Here is a 20,361-nt window from a genome sequence, read left to right as displayed (position 1 = left end):
AGAACTCTAATTATCTCATTATTAGAGATAACTGTTTAATATAAATAGAATTAGTTTTCTATTTCCACTTTTTATCCCGTAGTTAGGTTAGGGATAAGTGAAAATCGGAAATTGTAATTGATGTCGACAAACAGAAGTTAAGAGGAACGCAAGGGGAGGGAGATGTAATTTAGCCCAAAATTGAGACGCGGTTCGGAAACGGAAACGGAGACAGACGCCCCTACCTGTGGATTCTTTGACGGATCGGAACTCTCCGGCGAGTGACAGCCGCCGCGGATGGAGGGAGTTGGGGCCAGACTTGGCCGGTCGTCGAGCCGGTACGCTCCGGCGCCGGCGGTTTTCAACGGGCCGGTCAGGAAGTGGAAGAAGAAATGGGTCCACGTGGTATCATCCTCCGCCGGCAACAATGGCTCTTCGTATAATCCTAATCCTCAAACTGCCAATCACAATGGTACGATCGTTAACGGAAATAACGGCTCGCACCTCTTGCTCTACAAGTGGACCCCTGTTACCCAGCCCCAAAACAACGATAACAGTAAAAACAGCATCGCCGACCATAGCTCCACCAAGGACGCCGCCGCCGCCACTGGATCCGCCAGTGCCGACGAGGAGCCGCCTCGCCGTAAATTCAAGTATATTCCGGTATTATCTTTCACTACACTTTTCAATTTCATCGTCAATTGTTCTATACCAGTATAGATACGCATAGGTAGGGTTTTTGCCTATTGAAATTTGGGGATCGGGTTCTCGAGGGTTGAGTTAGGGGGAGAAAACTGGATATATTGCGTGGTTAATACTTAAAAGAATCGATAGTTCTGAATCGAAGTTCATGAATTTAGTAAATATGGTAACTAATTGGGTTGTGGTAAGAAATAGCAGCATAGGGGGCCCTAAATCGCGTTTATATGCATCTAAAAGCACATGGAATACCGAAATTAATGGCCCATATATGCATCACATAAAAAATTTGATAACTTTTTGTAAAATCCAAAAGATGCAAAATCCAAAACTCTTCGAAAGATGATTTTGGACCACCAATACATAATCTTCTCTAGTCCTTCTTACACAACATTTTCAGAGGGAATTTAAAAAAATTCTCTGAAGGCCACTACCCAGAAAAGATAGGTTAGAAGTCTGTTACCTTCTATTTCTCATTCTTTGCTCTCTACTTGGAGAGCACATGTATCCTATTCCATCATGTATACTCAACTCCCTCCAGACCTCCTCATATGAGGTTTCTCTTAGGCTTCTTTTTGCCACCAATGAGGGAATGATGAGCTATGAGATAAAGTATTTGGAAAACTCCAGACAGTACCTCTGAGTCTCTGACTGAAGTAAGTTTGTCATTTAGACAATTATTTTCTCTACAACTTACCACTGGCTCCTAGAACATTTGAATCACAAATTCCATACTTATCTTGCTTTGAAAGAAGATCCTGTGGGAACAAGGAAAGGAACTACCATGCGCTGCAAACTAATAGCCAGGACTTCCACACTGTTTACATCAGCATCTGGAATCAATCTAAAATTTCCCATGTTCACCTTCATCAATTTAAAATCATCAGATATTTTATCACGAAAAAGATATGGCTATAGATAAGGATGTTTTATAGATCTAGAATTCATGCAGTCAACTCTATCCATTGAGATTAAGGCTTGTAATGATGATGATGATGATTCATCTTCATCTCTAACTTTGCCTAAAAGGATAAGAAAACACATTGAAGATATTCTAACTATTTCAGCTCAACTCCATAGAATATGAGGGTATTCATCTGCATAAGGGATCTGGGAAATTGATGTTAGAGGCACATTGTTTAGTTCATAGCACAAATTTTATCCATCAAGGTGTTTAAAGAAAAAGGTTTTCCTATCATTTTATATACGGCCAATATCAACTAAATAATGATGAAATAAATTCGAAGAGAACTCCTAGTTTTTTATTTTTTTGAAATGATTTGTCTCAATTCAAGTGACAACGAAGCTTGATTTTCTGAGACATGAGTTGTCATTTATTTGTATACTGTTCAAGCCCCAAAAGCAGTGTCAGGAGCTAACTTATCTTGAGTGCAAGAAAATAAATGGGGTGTAAATGAATTGAGCTAAGCTGAGCTTGGCTGTATTTGGGCTTGGCTCATTTACATTTTAAGGTGTTCAAGCTCAACTCATTTATGTGCGGCTAAAGACTGTTCAGGCTCGGTTCATTAAAATGTTACGGTGTTCAAGCTTAATTCAGGTTTGTTTGTTGAAAAAAAAAAAAAAAAAGGGGGCTAGGTAACAAACATGTCTGTAAACAACAAATGAGTTTGTTCGTAAGCAATAAATGAATTTGTTTGTGAGCAAAAAAGACAAATTATGAACAATAAACTGAAAGGTATCCATTCCTACGTCAGCTTTGTCAACGAATGCATTTTGGGCCAATGGGCTTACCTGTACATAAATAAAACAAATATAAATTATTGAGCCAATGACAAAGCCTGAACACAAAATCAAAGATCCGTAACAGTTTTAGGGAGAGGAAAGAATGGAGAGTGGCTGAAGGTAACGAGATGTTAAGGGAATGATGAAAACTACAAAAATTATACACACACACACACCCTTAAACGAATAATAAATGAGGTTTAGCTGAATTGTAAATGAGTTCTTATATAAACAATAAACAAGTGTTCATGAGCGTAATCAAGCTAAACAAACCTATGTTTAAGCTTGGCTCATTTATTAAACAAGCTTTAAAATCTTGTTCAAATTTGCTCAATTAATTAATAAATGAATATAAATGAGCTCAAATCAAACTCATTCATGAGTTGTTCAGTGAACATACCGGTTCATTTATACCCCTAAAATAAGGAGTAAAAATGTTTTAGTTTTGAGATTCTCATTAAAGATTGAAATTGGTTTACCGAAATGATAATAATAATAAATAAATAAACAGAAGAACTATAAAGGAGTCAAATTAAGTGTTCTGTTTCAATGTTGTAGTTGTCTGCTTTAATGCACGACCAGCTCAGTCAAGCTGTATCCAAAATGTATGAGATCAGCAATCTGTAAGTATTTTTGGTACCCTTCATGATGTGTGTGCAACAACATGCATGGCTAAGGTAAAAGGATACCCTTATAATTGAGACTTGAATGCCAGTCGCCTGTTATATGAGGGCATATGTTCTTGTTAGTGGAGGCATTTTTATCTTTGCTAATTTTAGTCATTTGCTTAGTGCATTCTAATTGAGTTAAACTTGTGTACAAGATAGTGGTGGAGAGCGAGAAGGCAGTAAACTTGTGATGAAATCTGGGGATGGGCAAGTGCAGTTTGGTTTTGAGGTTATTTAACACTACTGTCTGTTGAGCTTTTGTTTTTCTGCTGATGAAACTTAATCACTGGGACTATCATTCATATTTTGGATTTTACAACTAAAAGAAGCTATAGGCAAAGTTTAACCAAGTGAATTTGCATGTCATTGCAAAATAAAGCTTTATATCTGAAAAGGGGGAAAAAAAATCAATCTCGTAAAGTGATAAATAGGAAGTAAAATTTTGCAAGGCTCCAAATTGTGCACGTAGTACCCCAAACCCATGTTAATACAAGAGGTCTATTTCATTCTTCATTTTGGTACTCTTCATGTGTTTTCTAGTAGGATCTTGGCTATGCTGATAGATGAATTTCTGTATGGCTTGACATTCAGATTGTTGTGCTAGAAGAACAAAAAATTGAGGCTCTAGAAAATGAGGCTGCAGAAAAGGTTGTCAATGAAGCTAAGCCTAATGATACTGATTCGAATACAGCACAACCAACTTCCAAGAGTGATGGGTTGGGTGAAAAACCTGACATCAATGATCTGCCCATGGAAGAAAATCAGGTAACATGATAAGATGTTCTTAGTCTTGCTTCCTTTCCAATAGTTCCTGCTTTGGGTTCTTCATGGAGGCTTCTCCACTCTCAAGAAAAATGTTCTTTTGACTGACTTGTATAAGAACACCTGTGTGAGCTGCAATGAGACGTGCCATTGCCTTTAATTAGAAGATGTTGTCTATTTGCACGGGAACTAAAAGATAACTGATGGATGGTCACTCCTTTCAGGCCCCTTCCTGAGTATTTGTTACCTTTACTTTGTGTTGAATGGTAGTGAAAACCCCTTTCTGTCTTTTTCCTCCGGCTACATTTCCTAAATTGCTACGAGGACCAGAATGGAATGGAATTATTTTCTTGTAGCTTCTCTATCTCCTCGAAAAAGACATTTATTCATTAGATTATATTGGTAACTCTAAATGTGATTGTTACCAAACCTTTCTATGCACGCCCATGCCCTGCTGTTACTGAGTTGTACATTTTGTTTCTTTTTTTGGTCAGGCTCTGAACGATAATCCATTAGCAAGGCAAGATCTGAATGAAAGCACGCTGGATCTAAGTCTGGCTTGAAGGCCCCATGAATCTGATTTAAAGACAGGTCAGAGTAAAGACGCTCAGTTGGAAAGTGAACCAAGTAGTGAGGAAGCCTGGTTGGAGCCCTACTTTAAGATTGTACCTGAAGTGGGTTGACATAAGAAATGACCTACTTACTGTTCTGTGCCTGTCTTAGAAACACATTATTTTTTCTTTTTCCTTTTTTTCCCCCCCTCTTTTCTAATTGTGTTACATCGTCTTCTAGCAGCATATTTATGTAAGCTTGGTTCTTCATCTGATGCTCTCTTGCTGAGCCGACGACAATTTGCACAGATTCTATGTGCTGAGAGTCAGAGCAACAACTGAATACATTGTTTGCCATTAATTCAATGAAGTGAACTTGTTCCTTCCATTTCATGGCGCAGATCAGAACAAGATAGGCCGTTTGAATGGTTTAAGCTACTTCAATCTTGATTATGTAGACAAATCTTCAATCACACAACTTTTTATTGATCTTCTCATAGCACAGTAACATTCAGCCTATACAACAGGTCCTGCTTAAAAACAAGAAACTTGTGGAGATTTTCGTTGTCATTCCTTGGCAGCAACAGGCTGTTTTTGTTTTTGCTCGCAGAAATAGTAATGCATCAGCACATTGTGGGTACTGGCGGTGACAATAATGAAGAACACGGAGAAGACCTGATCGGAACAAGGGATTCTATCAGCTATAGATTCGCAAACAGTTAATTAGACAGCTTGATTGGCAATTTATTATAACATTTGCCTGTTGGAGTCTTGCTCCGGCAGCATTCACCTAAGAGTGCAGAATTGTTTCTCTACGATAGGCAAAACTATCTGCTAGACAATGGGAAAATGGAGTATTTGTTCCCATTCTTCATGCATGCATATTACTGTACTACCGAAATCTAACACTGAATTAAGTGTGTTGTGAGTAAAAATGATAATGTAAAAGATAAAATCAACTCGATTTTTCTGGATACGTGTTGAGTGTATTCCCCAAAATAATTGAACATCCCATACGAATTTGCTGGGGGATAAGGGAGTCTCTGGTGATATGGAGAAGTCAGCAACATTGGCGATACTGATGCTTTACTTAAAAGTTGTTGCCCAAAAGTGAACTACAACAAGAAGAATAATGAATCAAACAATCGCAACAAGAACCGAACATGCCAATCATTCATGCACCAACCAAACGGGGGAGGAGGGGAGCAAAGAAAGATGCAAAGGAAATAGGTAGCTCATGTCGATTTAAGCTCTTAACAAGGAAGGAAAGCATTACTACATGATCGGGGCCTCTAAGACTTGCCTTTGAAGTCTCACTGTTAAGTGCCTTCACTTCACCCTTCATTCTTCTCAAGTCAAACCGAATTGTGGTTGGTTTCATTCATTCCTTTTCCTTCCAGTGATAAAAAGTGCTCAGGTTGAGAGCAAGTATTGTACAGTCGAGAGTTCTGAGTTCTACCCCTGAATTGATGGCTTTCTTGCTTTCAATTAAGCAGTCCTAGCCATCATTCACCCCAACATCAACTGTCAACTAAAAAACTCAACCGACCCGTTTGGGTTAACTCTTTATTTGCTTCTCATGAATGCAAGCGCCTTCTGCTCATACTTTTCGAAAATTACCTTCCACTAATACTTTTTTGAAAATTTTATTTAATTTTTATATTTTTAATCAATGAAAGAGCTATCCTTATTCGGGTCTTTCTTGGCACCGCCACCATCTTCTTCTCCGTTTCTATATTAACAGAGCAATTGAATGGGCCGGGCCTATTAACTTGGACGGAGCCCCAGTTGCCATTCGGGGTGGGCGTTAAATGGGGTAATCATAGCCTTTTCCTCGTCGTCTTTGCTCTTCCGCTCGGCCGAGAACGCAGACCAATAAAAGGAGGTGGCCACCACCGGCGGCAGGAAGTACCATTTTATCGGTGCTACTGTAATACTACCTCTCCTGATGGCTCGAAGCTTCATAGTATGGCTTCACGGGTTGGGAGATTCAGGACCCGCCAACGAGCCCATCAGGACCCTCTTCACTTCTCCCCAGTTCGCAAACACCCGCTGGTCTTTCCCTTCTGCTCCTAACCAACCCGTTACCTGCAATCGTAAGTTATTTTAGCACATATGCATATATGTATGTAATGATCTTTGGTGCAATTGTGTTTTTCTGGTGAATAAATCGCTTCGGCTGTTTTGCTTTGACCATGTAATCCTGGGTCTTGTTGGGTTTGATAAGAGTCTTGAAGTCGTTTTTGAAGTGACAACGAAGCTTGATTTTCTGAGACATGGGTTGTCATGTATTTGTATACTGTTTTGTTTGTGGCAAGCAGTTTTACGACCTTTATTTGATTCACATTAAGGTTTCACTTCTGGTGATAGTAAGAATTCTTTTATGCCGTGTTTGGATCTTGATTTATGGAGGGGAACGCCAAAGGCGGAAAGATTGGGAAAGCAAATGAAACATTGAATCGAAATATATTGTTTATTTCTTGGTTGGATGAAAAAGAATATATCTTTGTGAAAAGTTTCACCTTTTTTTTTTAATCTCAGTTGGTAGATGCAAATAAGTGATTCTATTTTCTTCTCCCTTTAGATCTCCCCTCGTGTAATGTAACTATAAACTAGATGTGCAGGTGAATAATGGGAATGATTAATAGTTCATTTCAGACTAGCAATTTTACGTATTGCTTATTGTTCTAGGGATTTGACTTCAACTGATCAATGGCTTATAGTGGAAATGGAGGTTGAATTTCACTTCTGTTGAAATGTTGTTTACTTTCCAAATGCATTTCAGAAAATTCTCCACTTTGTGACGTTCATGAGAAGAAATGGAATGAGAATAGGACAAGGATGCATAATGGTTAGAAGGTTTACATGTCCATGAGAAATAAATTTTAGTTAAGGAGCAGCACTGTAGTCATAGATCTCCGGCTCCCTCTTTAAGCTTTAGTTGCCAACATCCTGGTTTACAATCAAATTTACTATATATTTTGGCTCCTTTGGTTTGATTAAGTTGTATGTCTCTTTTGAGAATCAAATATGCCTTTGATAAAGAGGTTAAATAAATACAGCACCCATTTGAATCTTAATAAGTATATATTCCTGTATCCCATAAGGCTGCCAGTAAAACAACAAACTTGAGAGTCCTCAGATTCCATGACCCTGTAGGCAAAATAAGCTCATGTAATGGATATTCTAGATGCCCTGCATCCAGTTATTGAATTATTCCAATCAACTTAGCCTTTTGGTCTGACATCATTCCGTGATGTCCATCCTTCTACTATGAGTGGCTTCAAGCTTGAAACAATAAATTCTGTGAGGAAGTTATTGCATCTAGTCGGCATACTTTTGTCGGTAAAAATAACTTATATCTCCTTTGTAATGGCATGCCATTTACGTGTTTGGTTCTTTTGCAGGTGGTGTCGTGATGCCTTCGTGGTTTGATCTCCACGAAATACCAGTGACAGCTGTAAGTGCTGCTTCTTTTCTTTGTTGGACCCCCCTCCTCCTCCTTTTGGTGTTTGGAATATCATCTCTTTTATGAGTGGTGGATCTTTTCTTCCCATGGATCCTCTTTTGACGTTGTCCTGCAAATTGGATTTGCATTTATATGCCAGTTGGTTGAGAAATGAGACATCAGCCATGGGGGAGATGCTAACCGAATAGACATCTTTTTAAAAGAAACAGAAAACATGTTTATTTGTGATTTTCTTGTCAGTAAGTATGAAGTGGATTATGTATGTGGACCTTTACTCAACTTCGCTTTTCTTATTGATGCAAATAGACTTTAAATGGATGGTTTGTGTATTATTTTTGTGTGGCAGCAACTCTGCTTAGTCAATGGTGCTTGAAGATAATTCTACATTACACACACTGTTGTTAGAATCTTATGATTCACGATTCGAATCGTACGATTTGACTCGATTCATATAAAAATCAATTCGAATCTATAGGGTGAATCTAAAATCCCTTAGAATCGTACGATTCACGATTCGAATCGTACGATTCGATTCATATAGAAATCGAGTCGAATTTATAGATTAAATCGAAAATTCCTTAGAATCAATTATGAATCGGACGAATCAACTGTGAATTGCATGAATAACATGATTTGTCCGATTCATCCAATGTGTGCAACTTTATCTGCATGTGCACTTTAATCAAATATTCGTTCGGTTTGGCTATCTTTGAAAACAAAGGAGATGATGAAGATGATGCTGCTCTTGAACTTGAAAATGAAAATGATTGATAACTAGTGAAGATTATGGACAATGGAGTTTATTAATAACCTTATAATTGTAGGGTTTTTTTTTTTTCTCCGGCTTGTTATTTTGAAAGTGGTTTGGTTTGGTACAATTTGAATTTAAAGGCAACATGGATATACTTTTGCCTTTTGGTATAATTTTAAACTTAGCAAATATATTTAGAAGTTTATTTATCTATTTATATTTAAAAGAATTGATCGTGGTGGGCACATTATTTATTTTTTATGAATATATATTATGTATAGTTAAAATTGAGAATGTGTACCGAATCTAACGATTCGATTTGATTCTCGATTCATGATTCATAAAATAAGAATTTCGATTCTCGAGAATCTCGATTTAACAACTATGATTACACATCAGTGTTATGTTCATGTTTGGAAATTACTGCAATGTTTCAAATGAAGTTAGGACACATTACGCATGCTAGAAACCTTTTAAGACACAAAGCTGGGTTTCATGATGCTGTACTAGATTCATGTGTGTCCTGTAGTTATGTATGATGTGTTAACTCATTGTTTCCTCCGTGGATCAGGATTCTCCAAATGACGAAAATGGTGTTCTCAAAGCGGTTCAGAACGTGCATAAAATGATAGACAAGGAGATAGCTGCCGGCACAAGTCCAAGCAATATATTTATATGTGGATTTAGTCAGGGAGGTCTCTCTCTCTCTATACTGGAAAAACTTCCACTGGTTTGTTTCATGTAGGTAACTGGTAGTTCTTGTTTTACAGGAGCTTTGACCTTGGCAAGTGTTTTGCTATACCCCAAAACTCTAGGAGGAGGTGCAGTTTTTAGTGGATGGGTTCCTTTTAGTTCATCTATTATCGAACAAATTCCACCAGATGCAAAGAGGGTACGTTCCTCAAAATGGACTACTTGTATCTGTTTAAATTGGCACTGGTTTTTGAATGTGTTATCCAGTGAGTTAGAAGTCTACCTTTATAGATTGAGGACCATCTTATGGCATGGCATGTTTTTTACATGTAGTAAGCACTTGTTCTGCAACACTTGACCAAACATTTCCATAGTGGCGTTATTTTGATATTTGTTCGCTCTATCTCCCTCCTGGTGTGGCATTTAACACACTCCCAAATGCATGCACATTGGAACAACATAGATATTGAGCTTTAGCATGCAAGTTAATGCCAAAATTTAAGGTTAATTGTTGTTGTTGCTGTTGTACTAGGGATCTTAAACGTTCTATTGCTTCAAAGATTTGCTGTTTAATCAAAATATGTAACACTCGCAGACGCCCATCTTGTGGTCTCATGGCATGGCTGACAGAACCGTACTGATTGAAGCCGGGCAAGCTGCACCACCTTTCCTTGAACGAGTTGGTGTTAACTTTGAGTTTAAGGTATTGTTCAATGCCATATGTATGCCCATAATCTGCCTACAGCTCAGGAATGAATTGTTATGAATCTGCTCTGTGCTCTGTAGGCTTATCCGGGCATCGGCCATGCAATAAGCAAAGAGGAGCTGCATTACTTGGAATCATGGATCAAGGCTCGATTAGGGAGTTCTTCCTGATGATGATGATAAAGCTTATTAGGGTTGTGACATGATAATAGCATTGGTTCTTCAAGCTTTTCCATGCTTCGATCAATCTTTATGCATGGATGACTAATATTATTATTGGTGGATTGATTATCGATGCAGCTGTGGATCTTTACTTCACATGCTGCTGCCGATTTAATAAGCCATAAAGGACATTCTACTTTTTCCTTGTGCAAGAGGGAATGCTTCCCCCGTGCTCTTCTTCACGTTATATATATCGAGGCAGTTCAAAATATAAGACATCTTATATAAGTTTAATACCTTTTCCAAAACAAACCCTCCCAAGGGATAGACTGATCAGATTTCATATGAATGAATGATTGGGTTACACTTTATTCAAAAGGTAGTAGGTAGGTACTGTCGCATCAAGAGTACTGTATCATAAGTATGTCCGCTGCTAATCAAACTGAAAAGTCTTTCACTCTTCTTCGTCTATATATGCATCCATCATTTCCTGCAAAAGATAAGACATGCAATGCAACCGGGTGCATTGCCTTCAGAGCTCGATCGATGATTCTGGGTAATTTCTTTTAGAGGGTTAAGTCTTCGTCCAATTGAGAAACATAACTCTATTATTAATTTATTATGTTGGAAAAGGTAAAAGGTAAAACTAAAAATGGTCAAAATGAACAATAATATAATATATGTTGGTGCCCACAAATGACTATAGATATACCTATGTTTTATGACTAAATAGATAATAAATGCATATATATATATATATATAAAAGATTCATATGATACAAAAAAAAAATAGTTGCTCTAATCATAATAGATAAGTTTTTAAAATATTTTATTGTTAAACTTATTATAACTTAAATATGTTTGATAAAGTAAGTTAAAAAACTTGACTTAGGACGTTCATTATTTGTTTATTTGATAATTACGCTAAGGTTAGAACAATTTGTAAGATTCATTTCATTTCTCTTATTCTTTTTGTCGGCTGTTTTAATATTTTTTTTATATATTAATTATTAAAGATAATGATTAAAATTGATTAAGTACAAAATGAGATTAATATATTTTTTAAAATGTAAAAATACCTATTATTATAATTTAGTGAAATCTTAAAATATAAGGAAGGGAAAGGACACTCGTTTTCCAAATTCATACATGTCCGGTCAATTACTCCAAATAAAGTCACCAACTGATCAACCGCTGCATTCGCATAAAACCTCAAATCCCCAACATCGCCGTGTCTTATCATCATATCAAGCAAACATCCACCGCCATGAAGAAGCTCTGCCGCAAGGCCGTCGTTCATCCATCTCCACCGGTCATCTCGGACCACCTGGCTTTCCTGCCAGCCGCCATCTTGACTCTAGCGGCGGCGCTCTCGCCGGAAGACAAGGAAGTCCTGGCCTACCTCATCTCTTGTCCTTCCGGCAGCCGGAGAAACACCCACAAGACTGGTGCTGGCGGCGGCCCCGGAAAAACTGGAGACCATGCGCCGTCCTTCAACTGCTACTGCTTCAGGTGTTACACGAGTTACTGGGTGAGGTGGGACTCGTCGCCGAATCGCCATCGAATTCACGAAATCATTGACGCTTTCGAAGATGGGTTGGCTCAAGGGAAGAAAGACAAGAACAAGAGGGATAGGAGGAAGAGAGCGCCGAAGAGCTCGGATCGTGAGCTGAATCAGCCCGAGCTGATTGCTAAACAGGTCGAGGTCGCCGAGCCGGAATCGGTGGAGGAGACCAGCGCCGGCGATGGCGGAGAGGGGCGAGACTGTGGCGGCGATGAGGGAGAAGAAGGGTTTGAAAAGGGCACAGTGAGGAAGTTTGTGGCTTTTCTTGGGGAGAGGATTTGGCGGGTTTGGAATTGAGGAGTTTCAATGAAAAACAAAAAGAATGAAGAGGTTGGTTTAGTTTTAATTTTTACTACTTATCCATATATATATAACAAAAACTCTCTCTTTCAATCTCATCCTTTCTTCTGTTTTTATTGTTTTTTGATTAGCTATCAATCCTTTCTCCCTCCTCCTTGGAGTTGGATGTTACCCTTTCCAGTGTAAAAGGCGGGTAGCTAGTTTTGATTGATCAGAGTTAGTTTACTCCCCTATAGATGCCAAATCTTTATGGGAAATGGCTGTTACCCTTACATATATGCTGTGAATATGTATATAACAACTTCAACAAGATGGAATGAGTTGGAGATATGTTGAAGCTTCAAATGTTATTGTGGTTGAATCCGTTTCGACGTCAGTGAACCATTGCCTGTATTCGAAACGAACAACGTTGTTGGTCTTGTAATTAAATCTCAGATCGTCGAAACATGAACCGACTTCGTTCATTCTCGTGCTAATTTATGGGTGCTTGAATTAATTTCTTCTGGTTCTGAAAAGTATACCGAGATAAGCTAAACTTGAAGAGTCGAGAACAAAGTGGGAAGCTTTGGGTGAATGCGTCTGGGAAGCTGATCATCGATCCTCTGAGATTGTGAGTCATGGGAGAGCAGGATCATTAGTTCTCTCTGGTGGTAGGACGGGGGCTGACTCTGCCCTGCCGATGAGCTCGGGAACCAGCGCGACGTCGTTTCACGTCCGGGAATTTGTCTTCCAGTTTCTTCAATCTCGAAATTGTCCCCTGCGGGATTGTTGCTTTGGACGCTGGGGATTTCACGTTTGGGAGGGGCAAAACGGTCGTGTCAGGGGAATGGACGTGAATTGGCCGTATTCACGTTGGCATTAACGAGGACGGCAAAAGTGAGGAGCTTCGATTAAAGCGAAGATAAAATTGAGTCGAGTCCTCCAAAGCAATTTCCTTTCTTTTCGGTATTTTGTTCTCCACAAGCCATCGATTCTTTCAACTCTTTTGTGGACCATATTACCCCTGCTCATCTCACCCAATTGCCTATCTCCTCCTTAACTTGGAAACATTGTTTTTTCAGTTAGTATTTCTATTTATTAATAAAATAAACCAACCAACCAACCAACCAGGTGACATTACAAACGTTACTCTGAACAAGTCTGAAAGTCACAATTTCAACCATTCAAAGGTGGCGCCCGTCAACTTAATTATTCCTTAGACTATTAACACATTCTCTGAAGGTATGAGATCAAGGTCTTGATTACGTATCCAATATCAAATTTGATTCTTAATTAAACCCATCTTAAGAAGACCATATTATAGTACTGATGTGTTATCATTATTATTATTAATATTAATTTAAAGTAAACGAATATTGTGGTAGGTAATTGTGAAATTCAACTGGGGTTGGCCGCTGGCGGGGGTATCTGGGTAATTAACCGTAATACAATAGTGGAGCCAATACAAAGGGCATCGTCTTCAATAAAATGGAGGTGTGTAGAGCGGGCTCGGGACTCGATAATACAGTGCTCCAAGCATGCTGCATGTTTTCCTTAAAATATTATTTTAACCCTTAATTGAATTATTATATTTAAATACAACTTAGTTAGATGGACAGTATGATTAGGACATATAGGATGGCTGAGGCTGAGGCAACAACCCATCATCTCTATCTTATTTGTAATATTTGTCTCATCCACCCCAAGTCAAAATTTTGGGTCTTGAATCTGCCACTTAATGCTGGAGAAAGTCAAATAATTAATCCAACACAAAGCTTGTTTATTGGCTGCTGACGCCTAGTCTATTGCCAACAACTAATAACTTACTTCTCATTGGGCTGACCGTGGCTGTGTGTTCTTTATTGAATTGAATTGAATTGATCGAACATAATGCGTGTACTTTGTGCCTCTCTGATCCATGGTTTAGACAACATTGTACAAGTTTTAATTCCCAGAAACCCCAATATATATACAGATGAAACATGTACCATTTGTAATGGGTATCAATTAGAACCATGTTAACAACAAACCCTATATATGCATCATCCATATCTGTACATTAATTGTTTCGAGTCTAAAATAGAAACCTGAAGAAGATGGTAGTTGCTAAATTTGACACCAAGTGATTGCCAGCAGAGAGTGAGAGTTCGTCCCTGGGCTCATCAACTCGAGATAACTGTCTGTCGATGGCCAGAACTTTGATTGACTGTTGGCGTGGACATGGAGGACCCACGTCCCTACCATCCAAGTCTACTCAGCCTTCTCCCACGGGGTTGGCCTGGGGAGGTGAGCTACCTTGGGTTTTCAGGTTCGAATTCTTTTCTAACACAATTATTGATGGATCAGATTCGAGTTAAATTTTTTGTCACGAAAACAGACACTGTAGTGGGTGTCCACAAAGGTACGTCATCCCAAGCCTACTCGGCTTTCATTAGACGACACTGGCGTGGCATGGGCATGCAATTGAATAGAAGTGAATTGAAAGAGAGGGCTAGACATGCCAAACACTCTTTCAGACATCTTCTTCTCGACCAGACATGGAAAAAAGAACATGAAATATGTACAGCATATCTTTAACTGACTAACCTATGGAAGGTACATCGGCTGTCATGCATGTACAGGTATGGAAGAGCTCATGGAAACGCAGCCTTTCAAGCGCTCAAGAATGACATTACGGCTAACCAGCACCGAATGAGCAGGAAGTGGGAGGCCTTCCTTCACACACTCATCGTACTTCTCCAGAGTAGACACAATGTAGCTAAAATCTGGTCGCTTCGAGGGGTTTGCTGCCCAACAGCGTTTTATGAGGTGCGCGAGTGCAGGCTGACAACTAGCAGGTAGTGGCGGCCGTTCATTCTGTCAATGGTGTAAACGAAAGGCTAGTTAGCGAACATCAACAATGCTTCCAAGTTATAGGACTTGGAGAATGCAATCAAAATTCGAAGTAGATAAGATGTTAAATTAACAGCTAACTCAGAGCAACTCAACTAACGGATAAGAATCATGACTAATGGATAGCGAAAGCATATATATAGTAATTCAGGTGGAAAGAAATACAAAGAGAAAATTTGTTAAAGGGAGAGGGAGATTATCCAAAACATTAACTATTCCAAAGGCAGAGAAGCATCACATAGTAAAATTGTAATGAAGCAAGTAAAATATGATTTAATTTTTATCCAAAAGTCTACAGAAAGTGCTAACCTTGTCAGCCACAGCAAATGCAGCCTGCACAGGAGTCATTCCTTCAAATGGAAGCAAAGCTGTAGTGAGCTCCCACAGCACAATCCCGAAACTATACACATCGACCTTACGTGTGTAAGGTTTCTCCTTGATCATCTCGGGGGCCATCCAACGGTAAGTTCCCTTGTTTCCTTTCGATTCTTTGCATTGTGTTTCTAGGCATGATGTGCCAAAATCTGCAACCTTAACACGCATCTCATCATTTAGAAGCAAGTTATTTGATTTAAGGTCTCTGTGGATCACCCCCTGTGAATGAAGGTACTCCATTCCTCGAGATATGTCAAGGGCTAACCTCAAAATTGTTTCAATTGAAAGCGAGTATGGTTCTTTCTTGTTGAGATACATCCTTAGATTTCCTTGTGACATGTATTCTGTTATGATGCAGTACACTGGAGGCTTTTTGCAGGCTGCAATGAACTGTGGAAGAAGAAAATGTCATCGCTAACTTACACAAACGTCTGCAAGATCAAAACTTCCTAGAATTTTTAGCTAAGATTTGCCAATTGGTCGTCATGTTGTTGAATTACTTGCTAGTAGTGAGCTTATTCTTAAAGCTTCAATCGCTCTACCGATTGAACCATAATACGAACAGAAAGAACTGCAGACTCCTGTCCTGTAAGTTTGCAGATTCAAAACCGCAAGTTCTGGTCCCCATGACCCTTTTCTCAATCAGACTAGTGAAATTACAAGACCTAAAGGTGTAACACTCAACGAACATAAGGGCCAAATAAATTAACTCCAACGGAGAAGCTAATTCTATGCAAAATGAAACATATCTTGCTAAAAGAACTCAAGAGAAGCCAATTGATTTATGGAGCTTGCTCGATGAGCTAATAACTACCTCTACCGGTCCTAGATGATCATCCCGAAGATAGAAAACGAAATATTGATCATATTTTAAATATCATTAATCTTTGGAAAACGCAAATCAATGGAAATTCTATACAGAATATAACAGAACAGAAGAGAAGCATAGTCTTCAAGTCTAGCAAATTGGTGGATGTGAAGTCTGACCTGCACTATGTTGGGATGATAGAGTCGTGAAAGCAAGGCAACTTCAGACTTGAATTGCTGTTCCAGCAAAATTCTGGTCTCCTCCTTGTGGGTTGGAATCCTCACCATTTTCACTGCAACTGCCCTCTGCTTGTAAATTCCTCTGTAGATCCGACTATGTGCTCCTGAAGCAAACTTGTTGCCAATGAACAGCTGCGAAAGATCCGCCGTCCATTCCTCTTGATCTTCTTTTGATGCCTCCCAAGTTTCAACGTTGTCAGATTCCAATATCATCGACCATGACTCCAAACTGTCAAATCTCTTCCTTTCCATGCTCTCCAAGTCAGAGTCTATTTTAGATATCGAAGAGGAAGGCACTGAAAACGGTTTTCCCTTGGATTTTCTAAGCCGAAATGGGCTGAAACACGAGCCCGCCATTGAAATTCTGTGCATCATTGAGCTTCAGAAAACACAAGCAAAAGGGGTCCTCCTCCTGAATGTGTGATTTGATTTAAGGAAGTGCATGAACTGATTCAGAAACATGGGTGGTTCTGAAGTAAAGAGGGATTAAGAAATGGTTTTTCATGTATTGCTTAAAACACTGGGAAAAACAAGAGGAACCCATCAAAATCTAGAGAGAAAAAACAAATGGAAGCACTCCATTTGAGAAGTTTCCCAGTGTTAAAAGATGAAACCAAATGAAGGGCAAATTCATAAAAAATGCAGATTTACCAGAAAGACAAGGCAGAGCTTGCTTCACGGCTCTTTCCAATATCATCAATCAAGAAGAGTAGGTTGTTTGGCAGCTGAAAGATGAACTCAGAGCAGAGTTTTCAGAGGTAACCCGTGATTGCATGGCTAAAAAGTGAAGCTGAAAGTCAGATAGCGAGGGAGAGAGGGAGGAGGAGGGCATGAGGTTTCTTTCTCGACCGAATCAAAGCCCTCCTCTTGTTTCATTTTGCATCATTCAATGCAAATGAGGAAAAGTTCAGTGGATAGAGCACTCGGAGACTTTGGAATTTGGACATGTATTGATGTATATGCAGCATCCATGCACATTAATTCATTGTAATGCATGTTATTTCAAAGTTCTATCTATCGATCTGTGATGCAAAATCATTTGAACATATTATATGGATTTTTGTAATACTAAATTACAACTTTATAGAATTCTTGAACTGTGAGCCTTACTTGGGTCGCTAATGGCTTGAAGAATATGAAAGCATAATCGTAGGGAAAGAATATGTTCACAAAGCATGCCATTGCCAAAAACAATTAAATGATTCTACCAGAGGTTGAGAGCTGGGACTTGAGTGATGTGTTAGATATTCTCCGGCCATTTTATTTTAAGGGCCTTAGAATTAGAATATAGATTAAGTTGTAGTAAATATATTTTATTTTAGGTAATTTATATTTATTAAATATTATTTTTGATTTTAAAAATAATTTTATTATTTTTTTTAGATAAGAAATACTTTTATTAATTGATGATGTTTTTAAAAATAAAATATATTTATTTTATCTTATTTTAAATGCTAAATAAATATATAAAAGAAAAACCTTTATTTAATTATGAGATGGGAGAATCAATCTTTGCTTGTAAGCCAAGTCCAATGTTCCTCCACAAATACAAGATAGAGAGGCACATGCTTAAGGAATATGGATTGGCCCCAACCCAATAGAAAACTTGAGGCCCAGGCCCAACCTGACCAAGTGCCGAATTGGGCTGTTGGGCCTAGGAACAAATGGCTTGTCAGTTGACCCCACCTCGGCCTACCCCGTTTTGATATGGTGAGGAACGGGGATGTTGCTTCCTAACAAATTTGGCAAAATCCATATTTTTGCCTTCTATTTTTCACCTTTAATTTGTTGTGACCATCACAACTTTTATTTATTTTAATTATATTTTTAAGTCAATTTAATTCTTATATTTTAATTTTTTTTTTGTATGACAACATAAACTTTTCGTTGTTTTGATTATACTCACGTACCTGAATTTTTTAGTTAATTTAACTCCTATATTTTGACGTGTAAAAAAAAATATAAAATAAGATGAGTCAATTTAAACTTCATTTTTTTTTACACATCAAAATACAGGGATTAAATTGACTCGAAAACACATATTCAATAGTGTAATCGAAATAATAAAAGTTCGACTTATCATATAAAAAAAATGATAAAGTATAAGGGTTAAATTAACTCAAAAAAACAGATATATAAATATAATTGAAACAACAAAAAGTTTGAGTGATCACATAAAAAAAAAACATAAAAATATAGAGACAAAAATATGGGTCTAATCTGACAAAAGAGTTACGTACGCTTATTTTATAAAAATATTTGTTAAAATCTAAAATTTACCCTTTCATTTTATTTTGGAGAACATAAAAAGAAAAAAGAATTGCATATCCCATACTATAATACATAATACGACAAATCAATAATTAGTAAGAATCAGTTCCTATTGGGATCCCTTAATGAAAATTCCAATCTTAATCCAAACTTAGCCATGCCAATACAATATTAATTAATGGCTAAAAGTTGGTTTTAGCCACAATCTTAATCCATATACAAACCTTAATATACCCTTATCGTATCAAATTAATGATGTAAATATGCGACCCACAAAAGGACTGGAATATTGCCATATATATATATATATAGAACTAGTTAATATCAACCAACTAACAATCACTTTCAAGAATAAATACAAGAAAATGAAAGGGAGTACCCCATTATATTTTACCAGTCTTCTTAAAACAATATATATCTCTATATATATATATGTCCCCCCCAGTCTTGTCTACGATACACATCCTTTGGTTGGTAAATCTCTGCCCGGCCAATGCAAAAGATTTGAAAACGACCGTACCTACTCGTAATTGGACAAGTAATGCTAGCTAGCTAGCTAGCTAGCGAGCATCATCAACATTATTGAGTGTTAGATGTTCGTAATTGCTATGTCTAGCTATGAGAGATTAACCAAAAGATTAAGATAGTCGGAGAAACTGAGTCACCTCAAATCTAGAATTTCGTACGCTTTGTGTTGAGATAGTGACCTCTTAGAAGCCTCTCTTAAAGTCACCGTGAGACCTTTTTAAGAGAGTTTCATAAGTCATTCGATCACAAGAAATTCCATGTTCTTGAGACTTTTATGAAAAATTCAAATCCGAAAGTATCTCTTTAAACAATGCAAGAGACTTTGTCGAGAGACTTATAGATTTTATGAAAACTAATCTCTAAATATTATTTCTACGATAATGTAAAGAACGAGTCAAACTAATTAATCCCTTTTATTTGACCATTAATTAACAACACATTTACCTGTTACGTTCGTTATTCCTTATTAGTTCAATTTTAAGATTCAACTTTGAGATTATTATTTTGTCCCCACGCAAGTATTGAAGCAAGTATTAGAGTTTGCTTTCATGTTTATACCAAAGCAAAGCCAAACAAAACAAAGCTACCACATATATATATATATATATATATACAGCAAGGCCTTACCAGCCAGAAGCCATCAAGGAACCTTCGCGAAAGGACAAAAGTAACCCCCCCCCCCCCCCCTCCTTGGAATCCTTTTTTGTTTTTGGGGCAGGCTGGCGGGGGCAGTTTGGGCAATTGACTCTTGTTCCGTCCCTTCTCCTTTTTGGGGTACCCTGCAAAAATGACAAATGCCCACTTGCTTATGCAAAGGATGCGAATCTAATATAAACTAAATGCAAACAAAAATGATATCTTTTATTATTTAGAATACTAAAAATATGCAATTGATGACGTATGAAAATTATTGACAATAATAAATTATCAAAAAAATTAAATTACCTAAAACGTGTATTGTCCCAAAAAATGCATTTAGTTGATGAGCAATATATACGAAGCAGAGATAATAATTTTATATTTATAAGTTAATAGTTTACTAACTAAATAATTATTATTACACGTGGACGGAATGATGTCACAATCCGAGGAAGGAGCGAATGACAAAAATGTCCTCTGGGATTCGGATGGAAGGGCACCTTTGTCATTTCAACAATGCCCGGCCCGACAAAGTTTGATAGGGGAATAATAAAAGCAACAAGGCTTCTTATATGAATCTCATT

At 37.8% G+C, this 20,361-nt stretch overlaps 4 protein-coding genes across 5 annotated transcripts; 3 read left to right on the top strand and 1 right to left on the bottom strand.

The window, feature by feature from the left end:
• The first annotated feature begins 128 nt into the window (after positions 1 to 128).
• Positions 129 to 4,790, top strand: LOC127808251 (uncharacterized). Its single transcript, XM_052346702.1, has 3 exons — positions 129 to 642; positions 3,681 to 3,854; positions 4,346 to 4,790. Exons 1-3 carry the CDS (start codon positions 277 to 279, stop codon positions 4,412 to 4,414), a joined length of 609 nt encoding a protein of 202 aa, XP_052202662.1. The 5' UTR covers positions 129 to 276; the 3' UTR covers positions 4,415 to 4,790.
• A 1,355-nt stretch (positions 4,791 to 6,145) lies between these two features.
• LOC127808250 (probable carboxylesterase Os04g0669500) lies at positions 6,146 to 10,456 on the top strand. Its single transcript, XM_052346701.1, has 6 exons — positions 6,146 to 6,498; positions 7,810 to 7,862; positions 9,194 to 9,317; positions 9,393 to 9,514; positions 9,911 to 10,018; positions 10,102 to 10,456. The coding sequence occupies exons 1-6, from the start codon at positions 6,351 to 6,353 to the stop codon at positions 10,189 to 10,191; spliced, it is 645 nt and encodes a 214-aa protein (XP_052202661.1). The 5' UTR covers positions 6,146 to 6,350; the 3' UTR covers positions 10,192 to 10,456.
• Positions 10,457 to 11,327: 871 nt separating this feature from the next.
• LOC127808987 (uncharacterized) lies at positions 11,328 to 12,391 on the top strand. Its single transcript, XM_052347757.1, has 2 exons — positions 11,328 to 12,076; positions 12,178 to 12,391. Exon 1 carries the CDS (start codon positions 11,450 to 11,452, stop codon positions 12,041 to 12,043), a length of 594 nt encoding a protein of 197 aa, XP_052203717.1. The 5' UTR covers positions 11,328 to 11,449; the 3' UTR covers positions 12,044 to 12,076; positions 12,178 to 12,391.
• A 1,539-nt stretch (positions 12,392 to 13,930) lies between these two features.
• Positions 13,931 to 17,396, bottom strand: LOC127808985 (serine/threonine/tyrosine-protein kinase HT1). Of its 2 annotated transcripts, XM_052347756.1 has the most exons (4): positions 16,991 to 17,396; positions 16,280 to 16,703; positions 15,227 to 15,682; positions 13,931 to 14,881 (listed from the first exon to the last, which is right to left on the bottom strand). In XM_052347756.1, exons 2-4 carry the CDS (start codon positions 16,694 to 16,696, stop codon positions 14,633 to 14,635), a joined length of 1,122 nt encoding a protein of 373 aa, XP_052203716.1. In that variant the 5' UTR covers positions 16,697 to 16,703; positions 16,991 to 17,396; the 3' UTR covers positions 13,931 to 14,632. The 2 variants fall into 2 exon arrangements, with proteins under 2 accessions (XP_052203716.1, XP_052203715.1); XM_052347755.1 differs by having other exon boundaries at positions 16,280 to 17,396.
• Positions 17,397 to 20,361: the final 2,965 nt, after the last annotated feature.

The sequence above is a fragment of the Diospyros lotus genome, chromosome 8 (genome assembly GCF_014633365.1).
Source record: "Diospyros lotus cultivar Yz01 chromosome 8, ASM1463336v1, whole genome shotgun sequence".
In the NCBI taxonomy this organism is placed as follows: Eukaryota; Viridiplantae; Streptophyta; class Magnoliopsida; order Ericales; family Ebenaceae; genus Diospyros; species Diospyros lotus.
The sequence above is the reverse complement of the archived record's forward strand: the minus strand, read 5'-3'. Positions and strand labels throughout refer to the sequence as shown.

Coding starts and splice junctions, on each gene's coding strand:
- LOC127808251 (XM_052346702.1), top strand. CDS start 277: ATGGAGGGAGTTGGGGCCAGACTTGGCCGGTCGTCGAGCCGGTACGCT. Junction 643..3,680: donor GTAAATTCAAGTATATTCCG/GTATTATCTTTC, acceptor CTTGACATTCAG/ATTGTTGTGCTAGAAGAACA. Junction 3,855..4,345: donor TGCCCATGGAAGAAAATCAG/GTAACATGATAA, acceptor TTTTTTGGTCAG/GCTCTGAACGATAATCCATT.
- LOC127808250 (XM_052346701.1), top strand. CDS start 6,351: ATGGCTCGAAGCTTCATAGTATGGCTTCACGGGTTGGGAGATTCAGGA. Junction 9,318..9,392: donor ATGTGGATTTAGTCAGGGAG/GTCTCTCTCTCT, acceptor CTTGTTTTACAG/GAGCTTTGACCTTGGCAAGT. Junction 10,019..10,101: donor GTGTTAACTTTGAGTTTAAG/GTATTGTTCAAT, acceptor TGTGCTCTGTAG/GCTTATCCGGGCATCGGCCA.
- LOC127808987 (XM_052347757.1), top strand. CDS start 11,450: ATGAAGAAGCTCTGCCGCAAGGCCGTCGTTCATCCATCTCCACCGGTC.
- LOC127808985 (XM_052347755.1), bottom strand. CDS start 16,714: ATGATGCACAGAATTTCAATGGCGGGCTCGTGTTTCAGCCCATTTCGG. Junction 15,683..16,279: donor ATCATCCCAACATAGTGCAG/GTCAGACTTCAC, acceptor CTTCTTCCACAG/TTCATTGCAGCCTGCAAAAA. Junction 14,882..15,226: donor CATTTGCTGTGGCTGACAAG/GTTAGCACTTTC, acceptor CACCATTGACAG/AATGAACGGCCGCCACTACC.